Raw genomic sequence first — 19,107 nt, 5'->3', positions numbered from 1 at the left:
GTTTTTGTCATTGGTAGTAGTAAGTCAGTTGACCTTGATTCTGTCTGTGGGAAAAGTCGGGGGTGTCGCAGGGTGGGTTTCCTTCAGGGGAAATGGGCTGGATAATCAGTCCTGTTAATGGGGCGATCTGCTTGTAGGTAATCATGCAATCTGGCAACCCTGACCAAGAATAGCCTCTCATTGTACTGATCCCATGCACTTTATTGGTGGTGTGTGTGTGTGTGCGTGTGCGCTGCGTGCATACTGGTGCGGCATGCATATAGATATACAGTGAGGGAAAAAAGTATTTGATCCCCTGCTGATTTTATGCGTTTGCCCACTGACAAAGAAATGATCAGTCTATAATTTTAATGATAGGTTTATTTGAACAGTGAGAGACAGAATAACAATAAAAAAATACAGAAGAACGCATGTCAAAAATGTTATAAATGGATTTGCATTTTAATGAGGGAAATAAGTATTTGACCCCCTCTCAATCAGAAAGATTTCTGGCTCCCAGGTGTCTTTTATACAGGTAACGAGCTGAGATTAGGAGCACACTCTTAAAGGGAGTGCTCCTAATCTCAGTTTGTTACCTGTATAAAAGACACCTGTCCACAGAAGCAATCAATCAATCAGATTCCAAACTCTCCACCATGGCCAAGACCAAAGAGCTCTCCAAGGATGTCAGGGACAAGATTGTAGACCTACACAAGGCTGGAATGGGCTACAAGACCATCGCCAAGCAGCTTGGTGAGAAGGTGACAACAGTTGGTGTGATTATTCGCAAATGGAAGAAAAACAAAATAACTGTCAATCTCCCTCGGCCTGGGGCTCCATGCAAGATCTCACCTCGTGGAGTTGCAATGATCATGAGAACGGTGAGGAATCAGCCCAGAACTACACGGGAGGATCTTGTCAATGATCTCAAGGCAGCTGGGAGCATAGTCACCAAGAAAACAATTGGTAACACACTACGCCGTGAAGGACTGAAATCCTGCAGCGCCCTCAAGGTCCCCCTGCTCAAGAAAGCACATATACATGCCCGTCTGAAGTTTGCCAATGAACATCTGAATGATTCAGAGGCGAACTGGGTGAAAGTGTTGTGGTCAGATGAGACCAAAATGGAGCTCTTTGGCATCAACTCAACTCGCCGTGTTTGGAGGAGGAGGAATTCTGCCTATGACCCCAAGAACACCATCCCCACCGTCAAACATGGAGGTGGAAACATTATGCTTTGGGGGTGTTTTCCTGCTAAGGGGACAGGACAACTTCACCGCATCAAAGGGACGATGGACAGGGCCATGTACCGTCAAATCTTGGGTGAGAACCTCCTTCCCTCAGCCAGGCAATTGAAAATGGGTCGTGGATGGGTATTCCAGCATGACAATGACCCAAAACGCTAAACTGAAGGTTTGAGTTGCCAAACGTCATCCTCGAAACCTTAATGACTTGGAGAAGATCTGCAAAGAGGAGTGGAACAAAATCCCTCCTGAGATGTGTGCAAACCTGGTGGCCAACTACAAGAAACGTCTGGCCTCTGTGATTGCCAACAAGGGTTTTGCCACCAAGTACTAAGTCATGTTTTGCAGAGGGGTCAAATACTTATTTCCCTCATTCAAATTCAAATCAATTTATAACATTTTTGACATGCGTTATTCTGAATTATTTTGTTGTTATTCTGTCTCTCACTGTTCAAATAAACCTACCATTAAAATTATAGACTGATCATGTCTTTGGCAGTGGGCAAACGTACAAAATCAGCAGGGGATCAAATACTTTTTTCCCTCACTGTAGATGTGTGTCTAATATATATTTTCTATACATATATGGTTGCACATTTTTTGTAAACTTCTTCATGGTATGGAAATGCGTTCTTAAGATTGATTTCCACAGGACATTAGAGAGTGTGTGAAAGTGTGAGGTTATGTTGCTTCAGGTGTACACTATCCCTGTCGCTGATGCTAGCACCTAGCATTAAAATCCCTGCCATAAATATAAAGATGTCGCTAGCACCTAGCGTTAGCATCCCAGTTGTAAACAGATTAACGTTGCTAGCACCTAGCATTAGTATCCCTGTTGTTAAGGCCTTGATAGCGCTGCACATCTGAGACAAAGAGGCAGAGAGTGTGAAAGCGAGAAAGAGAGAAATGAGAGAATAAGAGAAAAGTTAGAGACAGACAGAGAAAGGGACAGGAGGAAATTGAAAAGGAAATGTTTTCATTTTGAGTGCTGCTGTAACCAAGAAACTCTCGCTCAGTCTCTCCTTCCTCCGTCTATCGCTCTCTCTCTGAATCTCTCTCCCTCCCTCCCTCCGTCCTTCATTCCCTGTCTGTGAGAGAAGGCAGAGAGAAGGAAGGCAGAAAGGGGGAAGCTGGAATGACAGAGGGCTTGGTGGGGCCAGCCACTGGGCCAAAGATTAAAGGGTTTCATTATTTATTTCCCCCTGCTCCAAGGATGCAGCCACGATCCTAGTGACAGAACCTTTAAAGATTGGGGGCTTTGATGGGAATATAACTAAATTTTTGTTGGTTGCTTCTGTCCCCTGTGCCTCACTTTCCTAGTTCCCACCCCTCTTCCCTCGCCTCTCGTCTTTCTCTCACCCCTCTACCCTTTCCCCCTTTTCCCTGTGGGTGTGTCAGTGCCCCTTTGTTGGTATGTGGGTAGAGGTATGGCACGCTGGCAGTAGGAATGGTAAAGTAGGTACACTACCGGTCAAAAGTTGTAGAACATCTACTCATTCAAGGGTTTTTCTTTATTTTTACTATTTTCTACATTGTAGAATAATTGTGAAGACATCAAAACTATGAAATAACACATATGGAATAATGTAGTAACCAAACAATTGTTAAACAAATCAAAATATATTTTATATTTGAGATTCTTCGAATAGCAACCCTTTGCCTTGATGACAGCTTTGCACACTCTTGGCATTCTCTCAACCAGCTTCACCAGGAATGCTTTTCCAACAGTCTTGAAGGAGTTTCCACATATGCTGAGCACTTGTTGGCTGCTTTTCCTTCACTCTGCGGTCCGACTCATCCCAAACCATCTCAATTTGGTTGAGGTCGGGGGATTGTGGAGGCCAGGTCATCTGATGCAGCACCATCACTCTCCTTCTTCTTGGTAAAATAGCCTTTACACAGCCTGGAGGTGTGTTTGGTCATTGTCCTGTTGAAAAACAAATGATATCTCTCATATCGCTGCAGAATGCTGTGGTAGCCATGCTGGTTAAGTGTGCCTTGAATTCTAAATAAATCACAGACAGTGTCACCAGCAAAGCACCCCCACACCATCACACCTCCTCCTCCATGCTTTATGGTGGGAAATACACATGCGGAGATCATCCGTTCACCCACACCGCTTTTCAAAAAGACACAGCGGTTGGAACCAAAAATCTCAAATTTGGACTCCAGACCAAAGGACACATTTCCACCTGTCTAATGTCCATTGCTCGTGTTTCTTGGCCCAAGCAAGTCTCTTCTTATTATTGGCGTCCTTTAGTAGTGTTTTCTTTGCAGCAATTCGACCATGAAGGCCTGATTCACACAGTCTCCTCTGAACAGTTGATGTTGAGATGTGTCTGTTACTTGAACTCTGAAGCATTTATTTGGGCTTCAATTTCTGAGGCTGGTAACTCTAATGAACGTATCCTCTGCAGCAGAGGTAACTCTGGGTCTTCCATTCCTGTGGCGGTCCTCATGAGAGCCAGTTTCATCATAGCGCTTGATGGTTTTTGCGACTGCACTTGAAGAAACTTTCAAAGTTCTTGAAATGTTCCGTATTGACTGACCTTCATGTCTTAAAGTAATGATGGACTGTCGTTTCTCTTTGCTTATTTGAGTTGTTCTTGCCATAATATGGACTTGGTCTTTTACCAAATAGGGCTATCTTCTGTATACCCCCCTACCTTGTCACAACACAACCGATTGGCTCAAACGCATTAAGAAGGAAAGAAATTCCACAAATTAACTTTTAAGAAGGCACACCTGTTAATTGAAATGCATTCCAGGTGACTACCTCATGAAGCTGGTTGAGAGAATGCCAAGAGTGTGCAAAGCTGTCATCAAGGCAAAGGGTGGCTATTTGAAGAATCTCAAATATAAAATATATTTTGATTTGTTTAACACTTTTTTGGTTACTACATGATTCCATATGTGTTATTTCATAGTTGTGATGTCTTCACTATTATTCTACAATGTAGGAAATAGTAAAAATAAAGAAAAACCCTTGAATGAGTAGGTGTTCTAAAAGTTTTGACCAGTAGTGTATGTAAACAGAGTACAGGAGAGACCTACTGCAAGGTATCAGAGGAAGATAAACATACACCTTGGGGAGAACAATGGAACACTTGAGGATTTCAGGATTTCAGTACAATGGGGCACTTAAGGGAAATAGCACTCAAGGACTACATTGGGACACATCACCTTGCAGCAGCTCAAAGCTGACCTAAGACAGTTGGGACCCATGGGCCATTACAAGACATTGTGTATTACTCTGTGTGTATGTGTGCCACCAAATCTGCATAGAACCCAACTTTAGAATCATGCACGCACACCATGATTCCACGCTAGCTAATTGGCTCACTGGGTCCAGATGCCATTGGTCATGGTGCAATTGCCAGCAATGTTTAGTCCTCTCTGTGCATCCAGATGTTGTACAAACTCTCAAGCAACTCTCATACGTTCGGATGCTAGGCTAGTATGACCTACTGGGTGTTGAACCCAATGCCTCCAAACATTAAGACTTTGTTAGCCCATTGAGCTAAATCCCAACTCTGGGAGCTAACACAAGTCTCCAGGTCTCCGACAAGGTTAATGATCACACGATTGTGTAGTTCACTGAACCACCTCTGCTACACTAACGTATCAGATAACCTTTGCGTGTTCCAACATCATAGCCTAATAGTGCAGGAACAGCACTAATGATCAGCCAATGTGAAGCTCAGTCAATAGGACATTCAGTACAGTATTAACACAGGATTAGTTTGATTAGCTGGAGCAGGTATTCCCACTAATACCACTCCACTGGTTACTGATTAATAACACTTATTAAATTCAGTACTGATGACTTCATGTGTTCTTTATTGACATTTGAAGAGGGAACGGATGGCACCAGCTTTTCAATATGAAAATGAAATACCAGTTATTTGCCAAACCCAGCTAAATATTCTGTAGATGTAGATGCACATGTACCTGGACTTTGAATTACTCCCCTCTGGGCGTAGGTATAGGGCACCCCTCAGCAGGAAAAATAGAACGAGACAATCATTTGTGCCAGGTGTGATATCCCTCTTAAATAGCTCGGGCAAATGTTCCCATTGACCCCGTAAGGCCAGCAGGCTAGTCTTTGTTTTAAATGTTTTAAATGTTTTATTTATTATTTCTTACTTTTATTGGTGCGTGACTGTTATTGAAAGTTGTATTGTCAATCTTGTTTTGTATTTAACGCCACTTTAAATGTGTACATGACACTGCAACAAAATTTCCCCATGGGGACAATAAAGTAAGTAAGTAAGTAAGTAAGCAATCTCTACTGTACTGTAAATGCTGACCTGTGTAGGGAATTGTGAATACATTGTGAATCTTTTCTGTATTTATGGTTTATGCTACCTTTTTCTTGAAGCAATGAAGCAATTAGAGTGAGACTTGTTGAGAGAAACAGTAGCCAGCTGAACAGCTTCATCCCTCATGTTGTCACTGAGCTGGCATTTATACTGCCAGCATTCTGTAAATCCAACTCAGCACTCTGGACTGGAGGTGCTGTTGGTGGGGAGGGGGGGTTGGGCTGTGTGTGTGTGTGTGTGTGTGTGTGTGTGTGTGTGTGTGTGTGTGTGTGTGTGTGTGTGCATGTGTGTATGTCTATCCTCCTGAGGTTTGCACTAGGCATTTGTAGGTAGATTTGGAAATACTGAAGCTACTGCAGTATATTAACATGTACTGTTTAACTTATTTAATGGTTAGCAAATGTCCTTATAAGCATAAAGTGTACTCCCCATTGAGCTGCCATTATCCCTGTAATGTGATATCTCAAAGCAGGAAGTGTAACAGTGGTTTGAATCCTGAAGCTTTATTGAGTTTGACGGTATCACACAAAATGGAGGGTGCCACACAACATTCATGATGATGTCAGTACAGGCTAACTGTTCATGACACAGATGATACACAAACAGTAGCTGTTTTGTCTGGATGTATAGAGGCTAGGAAAATGCAGTTTACATTTTTATTATTGGTCACTAATGTGTCTTGTCATAATGTTTCTCTTCTGTGACTATGTAGGCATACTGTTTGTGAAAGAACATGACACAAATGTCTGTAGTAGCTGTACACACAACACAGTATTTGTGAGTCATATGGTGTGTGGCCAAAATAACCCAATGTTCTATGCAAGGAACATATGTATTGTAGCTTTCTATCACATAAATAAACCTACCTCAAGTTTAGCCCAAAATGTTACCACATTATCAGGTGCTGAGGTTCTGTACGCAGTGCCGTTATGGTTTAGGGCCACACACACGCACACACACACATTTCAGAGTGTGAAAACAGCTAGTTGAAATGTCCCCCCTACCTCCTGTATTGTGGTGTATTACGATAGAGAGATATCAGATATCAGTGTGTGATTAATGAGTTAAATTAGCTGGTGTGTGGTTGTGCTGTGGCAGGAGCAGGACCTTAACAAGTGGGAGGCATGTCGCTGTTCCCGCAGGCCCTGGCATGGACCCAAGCTGCCAGGCTAGACATGGGCTCTGGCACTGCCAGTCCGTCTTTTATTCCCACCGCTTCTCTCTGTCTCGTTCTTTATTTTTCTCCAATGCATTCTCCCTTTCCATTCCTCTGTGCTCTCGCTTTCTGTCTGCAAATCGTTTTTTTTGAGTGGGCTCCAATGAGGGCTCTATGTTAAAGACCTCATGGATGGTCAGTACTTACAGTACGTCCATAGCGCCATCTAGGAGGAATGCAGTTATTTATTTATTTATTAAAGTAATCCTTAAGTACTTTGAATCACACACTAATATTTTTTATTTCACCTCTTTTTTCTCTCTTTTTTTCTCTTTCTGCAGGTGGAGCGAGAGATAGCCATTCTGAAGCTCATAGAGCACCCTCACGTTTTAAAGTTGCACGACGTCTACGAAAACAAGAAATATTTGTGAGTATCCTGTCCAAAACTATTTGGTTCACTGAAGCGCTGTAACAAATGTGCTTCCCTTAAACTGTTAAATTGCATATTTGGAGAAGCACCAGTGCATAGCAACATGTTAGCAAACAAGCAAGGCAAGTTGAAAATCACTTGAGCAAACAAGAAATACAAGTTGAAAATCACTTGAGAAACGTATTTTCCAAGGCTATTTTCACACTGGCATGTAATGTTTCATTGGGTCCCTCAGTTTATTCGGAATCCTGTAGGTTTAATGTAGATCCATATGTTATCCTATGTATTAATCTCTCATGTGGCCCTGCTCCAATGGCTCTGCTTAATGCACTATTCAATAATTGTTAAAGGCGCCAGCGACGACTGGCGTGGGAATTTATTTTCCTAATATTCCGATGACACAGACGAATCGCCGACACGGACTCAAAGTGTTTGCCTCGGATACGTTTTCCCACTCACAAATCATGTGTGAATGTGTTCCTAATTTAACTAGCGTTGACAGGTGAACGCTTGAGCAGATCCCTTAATCTGCTAATAAATCAGGAAGTGGTATGGGTGGGAGAGAGGGTGGTTGTGGGAATGTGGAGTATCCTGCTACAGTAGGGATACCACAGTGTGTCTTCAGTGCTTTCTCACAGATACAGCACAGTAGCTACCGCAGATAATATCACAAGAGTTACCACATATACTCTCACAGTAGCAACCGCTGTAGATACAACTATAGAGTAGAGGAACTTCTATGGATAGAAGACCATTACTCCAAATGTTTGAATTACATATTAACACTTGAGGGTGCACTAAAAGCAGTGGTTTCTGGATCAACATTAATTAATGATTGGGTGCCTCATTAAATGACAAAAATGTCAATGTAATGTAATTGTGTGGTGAGCGTGTGCAAGCTTGAGGCTAGCTGGTTTTTGCCTTTCACTACAAGCAGTCCTGGATCTTGTAGACTATCTCTGTAGTACCTAACCAGAGATACATATCTATAGAGTTATGATATAATGTACACTACTGGTCAAAAGTTTTAGAACACCTACTCATTCAAGGGTTTTCTTTATTTTTACTATTTTCTACATTGTAGAATAATAGTGAAGACATCAAAACTATGAAATAACACATATGGAATAATGTAGTAACCAAAAAAGTGGTAAACAAATAAAATATATTTAATATTTGAGATTCTTCCAATAGCCACCCTTTGCCTTGATGACAGCTTTGCACACTCTTGGCATTCTCTCAACCAGCTTCACCTGGAATACTTTTCCAACAGTCTTGAAGGAGTTCCCACATATGCTGAGCACTTGTTGCTTTTCCTTCACTCTGCGGTCCGACTCATCCCAAACCATCTCAATTTGGGTGAGGTCAGGGGATTGTAGAGGCCAGGTCATCTGATGCAGCACTCCATCACTCTCCTTCTTGGTCAAATAGCCCTTACACAGCCTGGAGGTGTGTTGGGTCATTATCCTGTTGAAAAACAAATGATAGTCCCACTTAGCACAAACCAGATGGGATGGCGTTTTGCTGCAGAATGTTGTGGTAGCCATGCTGGTTAAGTGTGAATTCTAAATAAACTACAGACAGTGTCACCAGCAAAGCAACCCCGCACCATAACACCTCCTCCTCCATGCTTTACGGTGGATAATATACATGCGGAGATCATCCGTTCACCCACACCGCGTCTCACAAAGACACGGCGGTTAGAACCAAAAATCTCCAATTTGGACTTCAGACCAAAGGACAGATTTCCACTGGTCTGATGTTCATTGCTCGTGTTTCTTGGCCCAAGCAAGTCTCTTCTTCTTATTGGTGTCCTTTAGTAGTGGTTTCTTTGCAGCAATTCGACCATGAAGGCCTGATTCACACAGTCCCCTCTGAACAGTTGATGTTGACGTGTCTGTTACTTGAACTCTGTGAAGCATTTATTTGTGCTGCAATTGCTGAGGCTGGTAACTCTAATGAACTTATCCTCTGCAGCAGAGGTAACTCTGTGTCTTCCATTCCTGTGGCTGTCCTCATGAGAGCCAGTTTCATCATAGCGGTTGATGGTTTTTGCGACTGCACTTGAAGAAACTTTCAAAGTTCTTGAAATGTTCCGTATTGACTGACATTCATGTCTTAAAGTAATGATGGACTGTTGTTTCTCTTTGCTTATGTGAGCTGTTATTGTCATAAAATGGACTTGGTCCTTTACCAAATAGGGCTATCTTCTGTATACCCTCCTACCTTGTCACAACACAACTGATTGGCTCAAACGCATTAAGAAGGAAAGAAATTCCACAAATTAACTTTTAAGAAGGCACACCTGTTAATTGAAATGCATTCCAGGTAACTACCTCATGAAGCTGGTTGAGAGAATGCCAAGAGTGTGCAACGCTGTCATCAAGGCAAAGGGTGGCTATTATGATTTGTTTAACACTTTTTTGGTTACTACATGATTCCATATGTGTTATTTCATAGTTTTGATGTCTTCACTATTATTCTACAATGTAGAAAATAGTAAAAATAAAGAAAAATCCTGGAATGAGTAGGTGTTGTAAAACGTTTGACCAGTAGTATATATAATTTGATATATAAAGCTCTAGACTGTGTATCTAACGTGTGTGGTTCCCTCCCTCCCCAGGTATCTGGTGCTAGAGCACGTGTCAGGGGGAGAGCTGTTTGACTACCTGGTCAAGAAGGGACGGTTAACGCCCAAGGAGGCCAGGAAGTTCTTCAGACAGATAATCTCAGCTCTGGACTTCTGCCACAGTCACTCCATATGGTGAGTCATCAATCAGTCAATCAATCAATCAAATATATTGATAAAAGTCATTTTTACATCAGCAGTTGTCACAAAGTGCTTATACAGTATCCATGCCTAGACCCTAAGGATCAAGCAGAAGTAAAAGCTCAGTCCTACTTTCTGAGATAGTGTCTGGTCTGTCATTTCACTTTTATCTGTGAGAGGAACACTGACCCTATCAGAGCGAGAGAGAGAGAGGACATGTTAGAGGCCTGCTCCTGACACTGGGCTCTTGGAAAGTGGAAACATTAGCGTCTGATCAAAGGAAATGATAGTACATTGTGTATATTTTTCTGGAAATTTCCTGGACAACATTCCTGGGAAATGCATAATTCCAGTCATGTAGGATTGTCAGGTTTTCTTGTTTTGACCTTTGCTTGGTACTTGGGTAAATTATATTTTTCTCTCTCTTTCCCTCTTCGTCACCTTTTCCTTCTCTCCCTCTCCATCTCCCCCTCCTCCCTCCCTCCGTCCCTCCCTCCCTCCCTCCCTCCCTCCCTCCCTCCCTCTCTCCCTTCTCCTCTCCATAGTCACAGAGATCTGAAGCCAGAAAACCTGTTGTTAGATGAAAAGAACAACATTAGGATAGCAGACTTTGGCATGGCGTCTCTGCAGGTCGGGGATAGTCTGCTGGAGACCAGCTGCGGGTGAGTCAAATGTGTGTGTGTGTGTGGTGTATGTGTGTGGTACATTTGTATGGTGTGTGTGTGTGTGTGCGCGCGTGCGTGCATATGTGCTAGTGATGCGCGGGTTGACTCATAACCCGCGGGTCATTAAATATTGTGTGAATGAAGGGCAACATTTTGACTCGTGAACAGGAGTGGAGAAATATTTCTTCTTTTTTTCAGCGGCTTGAGAGGATGCGAATGCGCAGTTACAGTGCCTTCGGAAGTATTCAGACCCCTTGACTTTTTCCACATTTTGTTACGTTACAGCCTTATTCTAAAATGGATTTAAAAAATAATAATCCTTAGCAATCTACACACAATACCCCATAATGACAAAGCGAAAACTGGTTTGTAGAAATGTTTAAAGAAATACCTTATTTACATAAGTATTCAGACTCTTTGCAATGAGAATCGAAATTGAGCTCAGGTGCATCCTGTTTCCATTGATCATCCTTGAGATGTTTCTACAACTTGATTGGAGTCCACCTGTGGTAAATTGAATTGATTTGGAAAGGCACACACCTGTCTATATAAGGTCCCACAGTGCATGTCAGAGCAAAAACCAAGCCATGAGGTCAAAGGAATTGTCCATAGAGCTCCGAGACAGGATTGTGTCGAGGCACAGATCTGGGGAAGGGTACCAAAACATTTCTGCAGCATTGAAGGTCCCCAAGAACACAGTGGCCTTCATCATTCTTAAATGGAAGAAGTTTGGAACCACCAAGACTCTTCCTAGAGCTGGCCGCCCGGCCAAACTGAGCAATCGGGGGAGAAGGGCCTTGGTCAGGGAGGTGACCAAGAACCCGATGGTCACTCTGTGGAGATGGGAGAACCTTCTAGAAGGACAACCATCTCTGCAACACTCCACAAATAATGTCCTTGAGTGGCCCAGCCAGAGCCCGGACTTGAACCCGATCGAACATCTCTGGAGAGACCTGAAAATACCTGTGCAGCAATGCTCCACATCCAACCTGACAGAGCTTGAGAGGATCTGCAGAGAAGAATGGGAGAAACTCCCCAAATACAGGTGTGCCAAGCTTGTAGCGTCATACCCTACTTTCCGAATGCGCTGTAGATAGCCTACTGTCTGTAGAGGTGGCGCAGTGGTCTAAGGCACTGCATCGCAGTGCTAGCTGTGCCACTAGAGATCCTGGTTCGAATCCAGGCTCTGTCGTAGCCGGCCGTGACCGGGAGACCCATGGGGTGGCGCGCAATTCGTCCAGGGTAGGGGAGGGAATGGCCGGCAGGGATGTAGCTCAGTTGATAGAGCATGGCGTTTGCAACGCTAGGGTTGTGGGTTCGAATCCCACAGGGGGTATGAAAAAAAATGATGTATGCACTAACTGTAAGTCACTCTGGATAAGAGCGTCTGCTAAATGACTAAAAATGTTTTTAAAAAAAATGTAATTTGCATTATGAAAGCTGATAGTATTTCATCCACATAAAATATGCATCCATGCCGAACTGAAATGTTATCAGAAACATGTTGGGTCATTTTCACAGACTGTACCCTACAGCGCATTTTCTATATTAGCGGGTTAGGGTCGGGTGCGGGTTTCAGATTGTCACTTTATTACATATAGACGGGTGGTTGTGGATGGGTTATTAGCAATTGTGGGCGGGTGTGGGTGAACAAACAGCTGACCCGCGCACCCCTAGTGTGTGTGTGCGTGTGTCCAATCCCTACACAGTCCTAAAGCCATGTGTGTGTATAAGAGCATGCTTGTGTGTGTTTGCACCTGCGTATGTGTGTGTCCACTTGTGTGTGTGTGCGTGGTCAGTAAGATCTTCAGCCCAGATAACCAGGGCCAGTATAGCCTACCCTGCATCTTTACAGATTAGCGATGTAGCAATGCTAAATCTCTGTCCATCATCATCTGGAAGAAAGACAGTGTGGCCTAGCACAATGTGACAGAGGAGATATGAGCAGGAAGTTGGCATGACAGGCTAACGTGCTAACCCAGGTGAACGCTGTCGAGGGCTTTGCTCTTTGTCCCCATTTCATACACACAAACACAACTAGGCCACGACTCAACACAAATAAACAGCCAAAAAACAGTAAAAAAAACATGTCTGCTTTGTTTTCTCGGGCAAAGTCATGCGTCTGACAAGCACGTTGGACACTGTGTGATTTTGTGTTCCAATGTGTCCTTTTCAAAGACACTGAATTCAGGCGATGGCCAAGTCATATCCCTGACCTTAAGGACCTATTTGTGGTTGTATAATTGTGCCTTTTTTGTTTCCTGTGCCCTGTTGTCATAGTGACTCATGCAGGTTTTCTTTTCAGGGTCACATGGGTCCACATGCAAGGGTAGTATTGGAACTTTACTCTCGAATCACTGTAATATACAGGTACCTGCCAAAATACAGCAAACGCCAACAATAGTGTCTTAATAGGGCATTGGGCCACCACCAGCCAGAACTTCAATGCACCTTGGCATAGATTCTTCAAGTGTCTAGGAACTCTATTGGAGGGATGTGATGTCATTCTTCCACGACAAATTCCATCATTTGATATTTTGTAGATGGTTTTGGAAAACGCTCTATCAGGCGCCGCTCCAGAATCTCCCATAAGCGTTTAATTGGGTTGAGATCTGGTGACTGAGACGTCCATATGGCATATGGTTTACATCGTTTTCATGCTCATCAAACCATTCAGTGACCACTCGTGCCCTACTTTCAATAAAGCACCTGCTTTCAATGGACGGATGGCGCGGTGGTCTAAGCAGCGAGCTCCTGCTCCATAGACCGTGGGTTCAATCCTTGCTCCCGGCACTCATTTGTGGGTGGCAGGTAGCCTAGCGGTTAGAGCCAGTAACTGAACTGTCGCTAGTTTGATTCCCGAGTGGACAAGGTAAAAGGCTGTTGATGTGCCCTTGAGCAAGGCACTTAGCCTTAATTGCTCCAGGGTCGCTGCTGATAATAGCTGACCCTGGCCATGACCCCACTCTCCGAAAAGTTTCAAAAACCAGACCCTAAGCAACACAGTGAGTAGGGTCGAGTTTCAATTATGGACTCTTTTGGCATAAAGGTACTACGTCACTGCCATATGCCACTACTTTATCCGCTTGAATGAAATCGACGTAGGCAGTGACGTAGTTCCTCTATGCCAAAATAGTCCATCATTGAAACCAGACCCTAGTCACCGTGTTGCCTAGGGTTGGATCTTCGAGACTACACTCTGAGGGTGTCTCAGGGGGAGTTGGGATATGCAAAAAAACTAATTTATATGTATAATACACACTTGTACATGTGTAAAATAGGACAAATATAAGCACCCACCAAATTATTATTAGTTAATTATTATATACTTTGTATCCCTCATTTGCTCAAGTGTTACTATTATTTTGGCAGTTACCGGTACAGTATATCATTTGTTGAATATATAAATAAAGATTGCATACCTAAAAGGTGACATGATGACAATGGAAAAATCTAAACTTTTATCCTTGCTTCATAGAGGTATAATATCACTCTCACAGAGTAATAGATTCTTCTCTCCCTTGCCCTCTGACCGACGTTCATAAACATATTATGAAATATAATCTTTATCAGATAAAATTACTGTACTTTCCATGAAGGACAAATTGAGGAATCTTTCATTTGACGTACCTAATGTAAAAAACATTCAACATTAAATATCGTTTAGAGACAGCTAAGGACAAGTTGCTCTAAACAATGTGATAAAAAAAAGTGTGCGTTTATAATTATTTTAAGGTTTGCATGCTCTGACATTGCTCTGTTTGACTAGGGCAAATTGACTGGTTTTGCATACATTACCATAATTCAATTTCACTCTGTCAATCAGGAAGCTTGTGTTTACAGAATGTACGTGTGTGTGTGTGTGTGTGTGTCCTTGCGTGTGTGTTGCGTTGAGAAGAAGACAGATGCACGGCAACATTCTGTCAGTGTGTCAAAGGAACTGTATCTTTATTAATGAATAACACAGTACACACAACACAAACAGACCAGATACTTACTACACACACTGCTTTCAAACCTAATAGACAAGGAGGGAGCGGGACTTCTCCGTCTACGGAGGTAGTCATGTAAATCCAGTGTTAAACACACAGGCGGGTTAGTAGTACATGTGTTGATAATAATCACACCGCTGTCGTACCTCTTCTAAAGGATGAGGTAATCTTCCTATTCATGAATGATCTTCCTACTAACTAAGAATGAAATGCACATATATAGTAAAGTATGTTCAAATCACAGGGTATGTTCAAACCACAGTTATGTAGTCGCATGACAATTACATTATAACAAGGTGCATAGGTCCTGTATAGAATTCTGTACTCACTGTGTTTCTGTGTTCAGTAGAGTGTTGGTTCATCCTCTACACAATGTGTGCTCAGCACAGTGTGTGCACATAAAATCGTAGGCATTTGTAAATCAAGACAGTGGCTGAGACGCATTTGGGAAAATCCAAAAATCTATTTAGTGCAGTAGCTGAGTAAATACTGAGTGCCATTTTCTTGACTGTGTTTCTGAATTTATCACAGTGCATTTGTATTTGTATTTATTAGGGCAGCAGATACTCTTCCTGTGGTCCAAACACATTAAGTCACTTACATTACATGAAGCAAAAGATAAAACAGTACATCATATAACATTATCACACCACTACATATCTACAACACAAAATGTATTATACAACAATACGACAATGTACGTGTGAGTAGAGTACGTGTGCTAGCGCCTGTGTGCTTATGTGTGTGTCTGTACCTGTGTGTGTGTCTCTTCACAGTCCCCGCTGTTCCATGAGATGTTTTTGTATCTGTTTAAGTGTGTGCTAATAGAGCTGATACATGTATATTTCCTATTTTGTTGCATTACAACCTGTAATTTAAATTGATTTTTATTTGGATTTCATGTAATGGACATACACAAAATATTCCAAATTGGTGAAGTCTAATGAAAAAAATAACTTGTTTCAAAAAATTCTAAAAAATAAAGAACGGAAAAGTGGTGCGTGCATATGTATTCACCCCCTTTGCTATGAAGCCCCTAAATAAGATCTGGTGCAGCCAATTACATTCAGAAGTCACATAATTAGTTAAATAAAGTCCACCTGTGTGCGCAATCTAAGTGTCACATGATCTGTCACATGATCTCAGTATATATACACCTGTTCTGAAAGGCCCCAGAGTCTGCAACACCACTAACCAAGGGGCACCACCAAGCAAGCGGCACCATGAAGACCAAGAAGCTCTCCAAACAGGTCAGGGACAAAGTTGTGGAGAAGTACAGATCAGGGTTGGGTTATAAAAAAATACCAGAAACTTTGAACATCCCACAGAGCACCATTAAATCCGTTATTACAAAATGGAAAGAATATGGCACCACAACAAACCTGCCAAGAGAGGGCCGCCAACCAAAATTCACGGACCAGGCAAGGAGGGCATTAATCAGAGAGGCAACAAAGAGACCAAAGATAACCCTGAAGGAGCTGCAAAGCTCCACAGCGGAGATTGGAGTATCTGTCCATAGGACCACTTTAAGTCGTACACTCCACAGAGCTGGGCTTTACGGAAGAGTGGCCAGAAAAAAGCCATTGCTGAAAGAAAAAAATAAGCAAACACGTTTGGTGTTCGACAAAAGGTATGTGGGAGACTCCCCAAACATATGGAAGAAGGTACTCTGGTCAGATGAGACTAAATTTGAGCTTTTTGGCCATCAAGGAAAACGCTATGTCAGGCGCAAACCCAACACCTCTCATCACCCCAAGAACACCATCCCCACAGTGAAGCATGGTGGTGGCAGCATCATGCTGTGGGGATGTTTTTCACTGGCAGGGACTGGCAGAATTGAAGGAATGATGGATGGCGCTAAATACAGGGAAATTCTTGAGGGAAACCTGTTTCAGTCTTCCAGAGATTTGAGATTGGGACGGAGGTTCACCTTCCAGCAGGACAATGACCAAACATACTGCTAAAGCAACACTTGAGTGGTTTATGGGGAAACATTGAAATGTCTTGGAATGGCCTAGTCAAAGCCCAGACCTCAATCCAATTGAGAATCTGTGGTATGACTTAAAGATTGCTGTACACCAGTGGAACCCATCCAACTTACATTTACATTTTAGTCATTTAGCAGACGCTCTTATCCAGAGCGACTTACAGTTAGTGAATACATATTTTTTGAAGGAGCTGGAGCAGTTTTGCCTTGAAGAATGGGAAAAAATCCAAGTGGCTAGATATGCCAAGCTTATAGAGACATACCCCAAGACACTTGCAGCTGTAATTGCTGCATAAGGTGGCTCTACAAAGTATTGACTTTGGGGAGGTGAATAGTTATGCACGCTCAAGTTTTCAGTTTTTTTGTCTTATTTCTTGTTTGTTTCACAATAAAAAATAATTGTATTGTAGGCATGTTGTGTGAATCAAATGATACAACCCCCCCAAAAATCTTTCCAGGTTGTAAGGCAACAAAATAGGAAAAATGCCAAGGGGGGTGAATACTTTCGCAAGCCATTGTATTGGCGACATATGCAGCAGTCACACATTCCTCAAGCTAACTCTCCTTACTTTCGGAACAGTGTGTGTATATGGGTATGTGTTTGTGAGTTTATGCAATGTGTGTTCTGGTAACTGTGTTTTATTAGGTGTGTGTTTGTGTATAAAACACAGCGTGTGTGCATTGCCTTGTATAAAGCTGTTGTGCGCATCTCTCTTTACAGATCTCCTCACTATGCCTGCCCAGAGGTCATAAGGGTAAGTGCACTCTCTCTCCACCTCTCTTTCTCTCTCTCTCTCTCTCTCTCTCTCTCTCTCTCTCTCTCTCTCTCTCTCTCTCTCTCTCTCTCTCTCTCTCTCTCTCTCTCTCTGTCTCTCTCTCTCTCTCTCTCTCTCTCTCTCTCTCTGTCTCTCTCTCTCTCTCTCTCTCTGTCTCTCTCTCTGTCTCTCTCTCTCTCTCTGTCTCTCTCTGTCTCTCTCTCTCTCTCTGTCTCTCTCTCTCTCTGTCTCTCTCCTTCTCTCTCTCTCTCTCTCCCTCTCTCTCTTTCTCCGTTCTCTCTCTGTCTCTGTCTCTCTGTCTCTCTCTCTCTCTCTCTCTCTCTCTCTCTCTCTCTCTCTCTCTCTCTCTCTCTCTCTCTCTCTCTCTCTCTCTCTCTCTCTCTCTCTCTCTCTCTCTCTCTCTCTCTCTCTCTCTCTCTCTCTCTCTCTCTCTCTCTCTCTCTCTCTCTCTCTCTCTCTCCCATAATGGCATTGCAGCACAAGCCCACATGCCCTCCAACCATTCACTTTAGAGAGCTCAACTCTCAGCTCTGTATACCATGAACCGTCTCTCAGCTCTTCACCCCTCAGGCAGTGGCAATGCCACACAGCCACGTGTTATGTCATCACAAGTTGTTTGATATACAGTGAGGGAAAAAAGTATTTGATCCCCTGCTGATTTTGTACGTTTGCCCACTGACAAACAGTGAGAGACAGAATAACAACAAAAAAATCCAGATAAACGCATGTCATTATGCATTTTAATGAGGGAAATAAGTATTTGACCCCCCTCAATCAGAAAGATTTCTGGCTCCCAGGTGTATTTTATACAGATAACGAGCTGAGATTAGGAGCACACTCTTAAAGGGAGTGCTCCTAATCTTAGCTTGTTACCTGTATAAAAGACACCTGTCCACAGAAGCAATCAATCAATCAGATTCCAAACTCTCCACCATGGCCAAGACCAAAGAGCTCTCCAAGGATGTCAGGGACAAGATTGTAGACCTACACAAGGCTGGAATGGGCTACAAGACCATCGCCAAGCAGCTTGGTGAGAAGGTGACAACAGTTGGTGCGATTATTCGCAAATGAAAGAAACACAAAAGACCTGTCAATCTCCCTCGGCCTGGGGCTCCATGCAAGATCTCACCTCGTGGAGTTGCAATGATCATGAGAACGGTGAGGAATCAGCCCAGAACTACACGGGAGGATCTTGTCAATGATCTCAAGGCAGCTGGGACCATAGTCACCAAGAAAACAATTGGTAACACATTACGCCGTGAAGGACTGAAATCCTGCAGCGCCCGCAAGGTCCCCCTGCTCAAGAAAGCACATATACATGGCCGTCTGAAGTTTGCCAATGAACATTTGAATGATTCAGAGGAGAACTGGGTGAAAGTGTTGTGGTCAGATGAGACCAAAATCGAGCTCTTTGGCATCAACTCAACTCGCCGTGTTTGGAGGAGGAGGAATGCTGCCTATGACCCCAAGAACACCATCCCCACTGTCAAACATGGAGGTGGAAACATTATGCTTTGGGGGTGTTTTTCTGCTAAGGGGACAGGACAACTTCACTGCATCAAAGGGATGATGGACGGGGCCATGTACCGTCAAATCTTGAGTGAGAAGCTCCTTCCCTCAGCCAGGGCATTGAAAATGGGTCATGGATGGGTATTCCAGCATGACAATGACTCAAAACACACGGCCAAGGCAACAAAGGAGTGGCTCAAGTAGAAGCATATTAAGACTAGCCAGTCTCCAGACCTTAATCTCATAGAAAATCTGTGGAGGGAGCTGAAGGTTCGAG

At 43.1% G+C, this 19,107-nt stretch overlaps 1 protein-coding gene across 1 annotated transcript in view; it reads left to right on the top strand.

Annotated features, from left to right (window-relative positions):
• LOC311128107 (serine/threonine-protein kinase BRSK2-like) overlaps positions 1–19,107 on the top strand; it is a gene marked incomplete at both ends in the record, with an annotated part of 155,288 nt that overhangs the window by 87,579 nt on the left and 48,602 nt on the right. Inside the window, 4 exons of the mRNA XM_084160079.1 lie at positions 7,043–7,128; positions 9,755–9,895; positions 10,447–10,563; positions 17,267–17,300. Coding sequence (XP_084016205.1) covers positions 7,043–7,128; positions 9,755–9,895; positions 10,447–10,563; positions 17,267–17,300 — 378 coding nt within the window. The remainder of the gene's footprint in view (positions 1–7,042; positions 7,129–9,754; positions 9,896–10,446; positions 10,564–17,266; positions 17,301–19,107) is intronic.

The sequence above is a fragment of the Coregonus lavaretus genome (genome assembly GCF_964263955.1).
Source record: "Coregonus lavaretus genome assembly, chromosome: 4".
Classification (NCBI taxonomy): domain Eukaryota; kingdom Metazoa; phylum Chordata; class Actinopteri; order Salmoniformes; family Salmonidae; genus Coregonus; species Coregonus lavaretus.
The sequence above is the reverse complement of the archived record's forward strand: the minus strand, read 5'-3'. Positions and strand labels throughout refer to the sequence as shown.